The 9,820-nt window shown below is 35.1% G+C and overlaps 2 protein-coding genes across 2 annotated transcripts; one reads left to right on the top strand and one right to left on the bottom strand.

The window, feature by feature from the left end:
- Window positions 1-2,619: 2,619 nt before the first annotated feature.
- LOC116119648 (clathrin light chain 3-like) lies at window positions 2,620-5,192 on the top strand. The gene is made up of 3 exons (XM_031405589.1): window positions 2,620-3,089; window positions 3,690-3,843; window positions 4,605-5,192. The coding sequence occupies exons 1-3, from the start codon at window positions 2,680-2,682 to the stop codon at window positions 4,968-4,970; spliced, it is 930 nt and encodes a 309-aa protein (XP_031261449.1). The 5' UTR covers window positions 2,620-2,679; the 3' UTR covers window positions 4,971-5,192.
- A 1,156-nt stretch (window positions 5,193-6,348) lies between these two features.
- LOC116119649 (cold-responsive protein kinase 1) lies at window positions 6,349-8,982 on the bottom strand. The gene is made up of 4 exons (XM_031405590.1): window positions 8,773-8,982; window positions 8,341-8,578; window positions 7,245-7,395; window positions 6,349-6,771 (listed from the first exon to the last, which is right to left on the bottom strand). The coding sequence occupies exons 1-4, from the start codon at window positions 8,891-8,893 to the stop codon at window positions 6,472-6,474; spliced, it is 810 nt and encodes a 269-aa protein (XP_031261450.1). The 5' UTR covers window positions 8,894-8,982; the 3' UTR covers window positions 6,349-6,471.
- Window positions 8,983-9,820: the final 838 nt, after the last annotated feature.

Below are 9,820 nucleotides of genomic sequence, written 5' to 3'. Positions count from 1 at the left end.
CTTTCTCTTCCTCCCCCTCTTTCTCACACACTCTCCCTCCCTCTCTGTCGACGCGTTCAAACGAGGAAGTGGCCTGGCTGTATTTATAGGCCAAGGGTTGGAGGTTTATTTATTTTATAGTGTTGGTTTTGTCTGAATTTACGAAAATACCTAAATGGTACGGATTCCTCCAGCAGAAAGGCAGAAGCGCATGCTCTTTGTGATGAGGTGGGACCATCTCTTACACGTGGCACTCAATCAATGGATTATTTTGAAGCGGCTGCTTTTAAACCGTTTGATCGGATGCTCCTTTAAATTTCATTTTCTTTCCTCTAAACGTTTTCTTCATTTTTTATTTTTTATTTTTTGCTTAAGATAATCTTATTTATTAATTCGTTGACATTTTTTTAATTTACTTTATTTGGACACACTTGTTTTATTATAAAACTACTATATCAATCAAATAAGTATAATTGTGAAGCCAAGTATCTATTAAAAATAGCATTTTGAAGTTTAGATGATTATAGGATTATTCGAAAAATATAAAGTAATTGGATTATATTTCCATAAAACCAACAAAAGGAAGTTTGAAGCATATTTGGTTGGATTTATCTATTGGTCAAAAGAATTTATTTGAAGTCATAAGCATGAAGTGGTTTCATATTTTCCTAACCAATCAATCTATTCACATAAGTCGAACTCTAATCAAATATGATGTGGCATCTACAAAAAAAAAAAAAAAAATCTCTAATGGCATCAACTTTTTATGTGTTAAATTTATCGAGTTATTTAGATTAAAAAATTTGAAGGGTACTAACCGTTTTCCAGATCTATTAACTTTTAAATGCTCTAAATTTTTCGAAAATTGTTAATACTCTATATTAATGGGTTTTTTTTATAGAGGAGTTTTTGGTAATCTTGTATATATTTAACAATTCTAAGAAATATTTACTTGTTTTTGGGCAAGGCCTTGAAATTTATAAAAACCTTTGAAAACTTAAAGGTTGATTTTTGTTAATATTTTAATTGCAACTTATGACTTATAAGTAACTATAATTGTAAAATTCAAACATTAAGAAATAATCTGATAAGGTGGACCCATAAGAATTTTGATCTTACTCTATCATCAAGGGTTTGATAGAAAGAATTCAATGTATAGCAGTTGTTATTATTTAATTGGTTCACTGAACGTCACTTTCTTTTAGATTTCCTTTTTCTTGCAATAGCATTTGAAATTAATTTTTTTTGTTTTTAAATATAATTCTGTTATATGGATTGAGAATTTTATTGATTTTCATAAACTAAATAATAACTTTAATTTTCAACCCAACATTAAAATTGATTGCTTTTTTTTTTTTTTTTTTTTTTGGTGGGTAAATTAGAAAGCAACTAATGTCTAATGGAGCATTAAGGGCAATGAAGAAGAGGCCCAATCCAAGTACAAAGGAGGTACTAAAAACTTAAAAAGCATACTTGGCTTTATGGCTCATGGTTGGATGACAATCCGTAAAGCTCTTAGGTTACTTAAATGTCTTGTGTTCGAGTCTTATTAAGTGGTGATCTATGACATATTTGACTCATTAGACCTGTAGGGTATTCAATGAACTTGAAATTAAATGAGATACACATCTGAATACCTCGATTACAACAAAAAAAAGAAAAGTTAAAAGCATTATTTTGTACACTAATTCTCCACTCTCATGAGTCTTGGGGATTAGTCAAGGGCGCACAAGTTGACTCGGATACCGTGAACATAAAAAAAAAAAAGTTAAAAGCTAATTTTGTAAGGTAATTCTCCACTCTCATGAAGAGATCCTCTAGAGCAATCAAAATTTCATAAACATCATGTTTACCCAAAAAAAAAAAAAAAAGTATTTTATTATTAAAATTACTACTTAATTATTTTATTTTTGTGGAGAATTGCGTGTAAAGTATGCAGCACTGTTTGGGAGTATAATTACCTATGAGCTCAACCAGTGAACGCTTCCAATGATCACTCATCACTGACCTTTTATTTTTTAATTGTTGAAAACATATACATAAACGTTGCCAGTAAAGGCTGTAAAAGTTTAAAGAATTCATTTAAATAAATATTAGAAAATTAAAAAAGGAACATTTATTGCTACAAAAAAGACATCTATGAAATTTTATTATTTTAATTATCATAAATTCATAATTGATCAAATTAAATTTGATCACGTAGCTGAAAATGAAGCGATGTGATTGGTTGACACACAAAAAACTGTGAAACATAAATTAAAAAAAAATCAGCCAACAACCTCGTAAGTTGGACCCACAGAATATTTACACAAATCACAAGTGCGTGACTATCAGAAGCAATCTTCCCTAACCACACACAAACATCTCTCAGGCCGTAGGATTCCCCGTTCTGGAACCTCCCGTCACGCAATTGATGATGAATATTCGAGGTGGTGGGGACAGTTAAGCAAAAGGTGGTGCTGTCTAAATCAGTTAAACATCAGAAACAATAGATTCCATGCTACCTGATGACATGTCTTCACTTCATTCGCTAACATAGTAAAAAAACCAGTTACGATCTGACACGTCTGCAGTAGCAGTGATTTTGCATGCACCTAACTAATCACTTGGAATTTTGTTTAAAAGACAGCGAGTGATTTTATTCTTCGGTCTTCACCGAAACATTTGGCGGAGAGATCGCCAGGGGTCAGTGTCATAACCATGGCATCGTTCACCGGATCTTTCGGTGACGAGTCACAACTCAGCGGTTCGACTCGGCCCTTCGATGACGACGGCTTCATTGGCTACGATCCTCGCCTTTCTTCTCAGAGATTCGACCCATCGTTCTCCAACTTCGACGCCGACTCCGTCAAGGAATCGGCCGGTGACTCGTCGCCAATATTCACTAGCCAGTCGTACGGCGTCGGAGACGAAATGTTTTCTTCGAATCCCGTTCCGGATACTCCATCGCCGCCGTCAATCTACTCTGCTGGTGGCGGATTCGCAACTTTCTCACCGGAGCAAAACAGTAAGACTTTTCATGGAGGTCTAGGTGGACTGGACGATTCGATCTTGCCACCACCGGTCGAGATGCCTCCAGAGGAGGGCTTTGCTCTCAGAGAGTGGCGTAGGTGAGTTGGCGATTTCACTTATATAACTTCGTCGATATTTATGAAATCAGTCCTTGTTTTGCTAAGTTTTTGTTGTACTTGTTGTGTTGAAGTACTATGTTACGGTAAAGTAAATCCAAGTAATGTTGCGGGTATCCACAAGTTTTAAAGGCGCCGTTTTAGTTGTGGAAGTAAATATTATTATATTAAACTATATTTATTGCTTAGTTTGTGAGAATAAAATCAATCTGTTTAGAAGATAGGGGAGGTGTTAACTTGCTGTTCCGGTAACATTATTGACTAGCTATGGCTACTATTGGATCTCCCTAATGGTCAAATAGTTAATAAACATTAGGGAGATCCAATGGTCATTGTTGGTCTGGCATCAAGAATCAGAACCGCAAATCATAATTTTTCTTTTTTTCTTTTTTTACATTGCAACTTTGCCATATCCCCATGTCATGGTATTGTTGGTTTAATTTCATTAATTTTCAGGCAAATTTTTAGAGTTTTATCTTTCTATCAGCTACCTTCTATTGTTTTTGAACTATGTGTATTTGTTTCTATATAAATATTGATCTGAGCTGATTTTTTGTGTAATTGGTTGTGGGGGATGTGCAGACAAAATGCGATAAGACTTGAGGAGAAGGAGAAGAAGGAGAAAGAGATGCTACAAGAAATTATTGAGGAAGCAGAGCAGTACAAAGTTGAGTTCTATAAGAAGCGTGCCCTTGCTATTGAGAAAAACAAAGCTTCTAACAGGGAGAAGGAGAAGGTGGGATAAAACTGGATACTATATAGGTTTTTATTTTTTATGTTAATACTTACTATACATGTCTTTTTTTGACCCATGTGTATGACAGTTAAGGTTAATGTTGTCAATTAATGTGTGCTCTAATGGTATATGATAAGAAAGACTATTATCGTTGATATTAATCGAAATGTTCATTAATTCACTCAAAACTTTTCCTATTTAGGGCGCATGTAAACATAATCCTTATATCCCAATCCGTAATTTCTGTTAATATGAATTTTATTTCCTTGATTTGATCTCCCTCTCTTCCTAGCCAAGCATTGGTATGTTTGCTAGTGCACATAGTTTGATTGTGCCTGTCAGTTATTCTTCTTTATCCTATTTGTACCTTTATTGCCGTGGACTTAGAAGTTTAATTTTTAGGCAATGGGAATGTGCTGTTAAGTCTGGCATTGCATTGAAGGTGGTTGGTGAACTTATTGACTCGAAAGTATCATAAAATGCATGTTATGAAGATGATAAAACATGATGTAATGAGGGAGTTCTACTTTTCTTTATTTTTGATGTGCTATATTAAAGAGTAGGGTGTTTCAACTTCCAATTAAGTTAACTCAGAAGAATAGGACTTGAAGAAGAAAAAGTACCCGCAAAACTAAGAATCATGAGGTTGTGTGTTTTCAGGATAAATGTATTAATTATTCATACAGATTAGTATGGAAAGTGTTAATCTACTTTGCAAATCTTACATACCCTAATTTCTGTGCCTGGATGTAATATGTCAGATGTTTTTGGCAAATCGGGAGAAGTTTCACGCTGACGCTTTAAGTACTTGCTGGAAGGCAATTGCAGAACTCATTCCCTATGAGGTGCCAGCCATAGAGAGAAGGGGAAAGAAAGATCAGGAGAAGAAGCCGCCTTCCATTGTTGTGATTCAGGGACCTAAGCCTGGAAAGCCAACTGACCTTTCAAGGATGCGTCAAATACTTATAAAGCTCAAGCATAATCCTCCTGCTCACATGAAGCCCAAACCACCACCACCACCATCAGAACCTAAAAAAGATGCTAAAACAGGTACTCCTCCTGCTGCTTCCTCTAAGCCTGCAGCTGCAGCCACCGTTACTCCTCCTGATGCTGTAGCAGCAGCTTGACAGATACCATATAGCCTGCCGAATCTTATGTAAAGTAATTATCTATGGTCCAGAGATGTTTATTTGGTATGATATTGAACTTTATTGATGTCTGGAAGTCAAGTCTTTGTGATGTGCTAGTTGAGGTTTGTGGCATTTTTCTTGTAGAAAGATTTGTTATCCTGTATCAATTTTGCTGAAGTTTGGGTGTGACTTTGTGCAGTGAACTTGTTTTTCGTCTTATATCTCTGCCTCTGCCTTAAGCAAAACAAATGTCATTAGCTATTGTGTAACTAGATTAGATGATTATTGTCCACAAGTATAAAAGGAAAATTAAGCGCTTTGCCAGGAAACATTGTTTTAAAACTCGGACCGGAGGGCAAACCGTTTTGCTGTCCGGGTCACGGTTCAATCGGTCCAACCGGTTGGACCGGTTGGTTGAACCGATGACGTCAGCAATATTTTATTTTTAAAAAATTATATATTAACCGCTTAAATCTCAATATACTACAAAAATTCCCCTAAAAAAGTTCAAATTGGTCCCTAAAATTAGGTATTTCAAAATGCCCCATAAAATTACCAATTAATTTCTAAACTTTTGATATATCTTCAAAATACCCCTATAAATTACAAAGTAACCCTCATAATTTTAAAATATTTCAAAAACCCCCCTAAGACCTAAACCGACGGAGCAAGAAGCTACCGGTTCCCGGTCCAACCGGTCCGACCGGCCGGTTGCGTGGTTTTTATGAGCCAGGAAATTCACACACTAAAGAAACATAATGTTATATCATCTTTGATCCCATGCTGAATGCCCAGCCTGCCCTGATTATTCTAAGGATTCTCATATATCATAAATGCCTAAGCCCAGCGGCCTTTTTTTTTTTTTTTTAATAAGAGAGGTGTTTAAACCAACTTATACGCATCTCGACTAATCTTCAAAGACAGCTATCCCACAACAACTTACCATCATGGCCCCTCGGATAAATCATGACAAAGGTACTAACTTTGCGATAATGAGAGAATCGAACTTGGGACTATGGGTTGGGCCATTTGTAGCCCCCTTGGTTCGCCTTTACCATTGGGCTAACCATAAGTGGGTAACCTCTTTCTGGCATGACATGGATATAAAATTTGTCTTATTTTATCACATTATTTTGACCCATACTCTTTGGAATACAAAATTTGAGATAAAAAAATGTATAAGAATAACATTACTAAAAAAATAAATAAGACAATAAAAAAGAATTAGTACACTGAACTGAAATACCAACTCTATGCTTCAGATATATTAATTTATCAGGTATCCATGTGCTAAAGACTCATCGTTTCCCCCACCCCACCTCCCTATATTTGTTAGAAATTGAGAAACTCAAATTTCATGTATTATCACTGAAACTAAAGACTATGGAGGCCCAAAATATATAAATATATATATCCAATACATATAATGGTTAGAAATTGACATCAATTAGAGTCAAGTGATTGAGTGAGTAGAGTCGAGGGTATTACGCTATTAAAATTATGCAGATTGCTTGCCCTTTTTATTTTGAGAAGATGAAGTCTCCTCTGAGCTACTACCACCGAAGGGTCGAGAGTTTTGCAGCTTGAAGACCCCAGGCCGTGTTAATAACTTTTCATTAAGGTTCACTTCTTTGGAAAGCATCTCCACCACTTGCTTCATTGTGGGTCTTTGATTGGCACCAGCTTGAGTGCAAAATAGAGCAACCTTGATGAAACGCGCCACCTCATTTTCTGGATATTGACTCAGTTCTGGGTCGACAATATCCAGAAGCCTGCCTTCTTCTCTCAGTTTCCACGTCTGCAAAATGAATAAAAATTTTAGTAATCACACATTCATTAGCTTCTGCAAATACTTGAGCAAACGAATGTCAGCTTTGGCAAAATCAAGCAGACACAAGATAGAGATTGACCATCATTTCAGAATAAAAGGACCATCTGTAATATCCCCAAAGTATATCTAAGGGTTGACTCCTTCATTGAAAAATAATGAACCTTCAGTTAGAAGAAACCTAAATAAAATTACATGCCCGACTAAAATAAGATTACATGCCTGACTAAATTGAATGCCATACTAAGGTACAGTCAATAGGCCATCAATGTCTTGCATATCTTGATACATTCAGCCTGGGACTTAAATAAATAGTGCACCACCCGCAGCAGTACAATAAAGGGAACATCTTCTTCAACAGGTAAATTATAGAAAAAAATTATATCTAATCATCTAGAATGGTGAAATAAAGTGTAAATAATGAATAAGGTCTAGAGAGATACCCATTCAAGAAGAAGCAAAAAATCCTGTCCAAATGCTGCCTTACTACTACTACTACCGCTAATTACTTCAAGTAAAAGCACCCCAAAACTGTATACATCTGCCTTCTTTGTAAGTTGTCCTAAGAGGGCATACTCTGGGGCCAAATATCCTCTGCACGAAGAACATTACTAAGAGGCAAAGAAGCAGCAAAAATAGCCAGGAAAAGACCACTAAATTAACGAAGCATAGGAATATGTTACAGCATGAAAGACATCAAATTTTTTTAAAAATATGTAAAAAAGAAAATACAAAGGGTTTTACACATGATGTAGATGCTCTATATAAAATTTTACTACTCCCATTCCTTTGCTCCCTGCTGTATGCTAATCTCATCCCGAATTATAGGAGAAGATTTCTATGAATTAGGATCTACTTCTCTCAACCATAACTCCATAACCTATGGTTAAATTTTTTTCACTTCAATCAGTTGCTCGTTGCCAGCATCTTTTACAAGCTCTTAACCATCTGATTTTTATTAATTTACCTGGTAGTTCAGGTTATGTACAAGCAACCTTTATCTGTTTGAAGGGGTGGTTAAATATTATAAGTGCATAGTCATCCATGAGGACCATGACCACAAGACAACTGCAAAAATTTCAACCTCATTGAAGCAGCTTTTATAAAAGCCTAAAACCAAATCTGAATATTCAATAACGATTTAATAAAATTAGAAAGTACAGTGTGCTTCCAAGGATTATAGATATATATGATGCACGGCACTGATTTTAATTTGAAAAGTTATCTTCACAAGAATGAGACAGACTGCAAGAGCATAGGCATGCAATTCAATGTTTTAATAACTACTTTCTTCGGAATTATTTGTAAGACCTTTTAAGAGACACTTGCTAAATTCTGAATCTTAGCTACTCAATTACTTCTTAATGATACAGAATTTCGGAAAATGTTATACTCACAGCAAAGAGGATTCAAAATGATAAAATTACCATCCATGAACATTTAGAATAACAGTTAAAGCAGCTATATTACAAATTTTGAAGGAGATAAATAGCAAAGGCAGGTCAATGATAAAGTGAAATCCAATAATGTCATGCTTACATTGTTCCTGCCACTCGGGTACTAACATGTGTTACATTGTCTGGAAAAAGTTTTGCCAGCCCAAAATCTCCGATTTTAGGTCGAAAGTTGCCATCAAGAAGTATATTACTAGCTTTAATATCTCTATGGACGATATGTGGCTCAGCTTCCTCATGAAGAAATTGAAGACCAGAAGCTGTACCAAGGCAGATATTAACTCTTGTAGGCCAGTCCAGAGCAACATGCGTACTTTTTGAACCTGAAGTGATAATCGCTGGACATTAGATTATCCTATAAACTTGAAAGATTACCTAAATCCCAACAGTCATAAACACTAACCAAACAAGCAAACAAGTAAAACTCTTGAAAAAATCAAAAAAAGCTTCTCGACAGAACCAACAACTTTTATAAGCTCTACAAAAGACCCCAAATTGGAAGAAAGGCAATACTCACCTAACAAAACTCTTGCAAGGCTGTTGTTCTCCAGATATTCATAGACCAATATTCTATTATTGTTCTCAACACAACAACCAACGAGCTCAACAAGATTTGGATGACGAGTATTTGATATCATGTTGATCTCTGTCAAGAATTCATCTGTTCCTTGCTAGCTCTGTAGATAAGACACTTGATAGCTACTTGGGTACCATCTTTCAAAACTCCCTGCAATTAAAAAAAAAAAAAAAAAAAAAAAAAAAAAAAAAAAAAAAATTCAAACTTTTCGGCTTCGGCCAAAACTTATTACAATAACTTATAACAAATACAACATAGCTCATTTGTCTCACTCTGTAAACAACTCCAAAACCACCTCACCGATTCTGTGTATGGATGGAAACCCCAGTTGCTGTCGCAATGGTTGAAAGAAAAGACCCTTACATTGTGGTGGAGATTTCTAACCATGAATGAAGTAAAACAAATCAACGGTAAGAACCTTGAAGGTACAATAATTCATCAATAAAAATCCACACCTAAATAAATTAAGTTAAACATTCAACATCAATCATAATGATTTCATGAGCAATTTGAGATATAAATAATTAACAGCATAAAATAGTTTCATTCTAAATTTTCTCACCTTGTACCTGTTTTTGAGTACCTTTTTGCACGATCAAGACACCGAAGCAAATAAAACTCATTGCAACAAGTTCGAGAATGCCTAAACAGCCAAACGTTAAAACCTCATCTTAAATTAATTATCAGCCAAAGCACATTTAACACTAAATAAGTAAAGGTTCATAACAGTATAACAAAGGTAGAAATTAAAACCCTAACCCGAGTAATGGGTAGATTTTAGAAATTGTGAGCAGAAAGAAAAGATTTGAGTGTTGAGATAATATAACAGAAAATAACCATTTCACAAACAAATAATGTTCGACTTTAATTGTACGACCAAAAACTTACGTGTTTCAGTGTTAACAGATAAAGATCCATTTACACCAAACAAATATGGTACAAAACTTTTTAGTGTTGAGACCAAAAAGTACGTGTTTCAGGGTTTTTT

The sequence above is a fragment of the Pistacia vera genome, unplaced genomic scaffold (assembly GCF_008641045.1).
Source record: "Pistacia vera cultivar Batoury unplaced genomic scaffold, PisVer_v2 Contig898, whole genome shotgun sequence".
Classification (NCBI taxonomy): domain Eukaryota; kingdom Viridiplantae; phylum Streptophyta; class Magnoliopsida; order Sapindales; family Anacardiaceae; genus Pistacia; species Pistacia vera.
The sequence above is the reverse complement of the archived record's forward strand: the minus strand, read 5'-3'. Positions and strand labels throughout refer to the sequence as shown.

Bases quoted from the DNA above. Each gene is read 5' to 3' on its own strand.
- LOC116119649 (XM_031405590.1), bottom strand. From the start codon at position 8,893: ATGATATCAAATACTCGTCATCCAAATCTTGTTGAGCTCGTTGGTTGT. The intron at 8,579-8,772 runs GTGAGTATTGCC...TTATCACTTCAG, and splicing joins CCTTGCAAGAGTTTTGTTAG to GTTCAAAAAGTACGCATGTT. The intron at 7,396-8,340 runs GTAAGCATGACA...TTCTTCGTGCAG, and splicing joins ACCCGAGTGGCAGGAACAAT to AGGATATTTGGCCCCAGAGT.
- LOC116119648 (XM_031405589.1), top strand. From the start codon at position 2,680: ATGGCATCGTTCACCGGATCTTTCGGTGACGAGTCACAACTCAGCGGT. The intron at 3,090-3,689 runs GTGAGTTGGCGA...GGGGATGTGCAG, and splicing joins GCTCTCAGAGAGTGGCGTAG to ACAAAATGCGATAAGACTTG. The intron at 3,844-4,604 runs GTGGGATAAAAC...GTAATATGTCAG, and splicing joins CTAACAGGGAGAAGGAGAAG to ATGTTTTTGGCAAATCGGGA.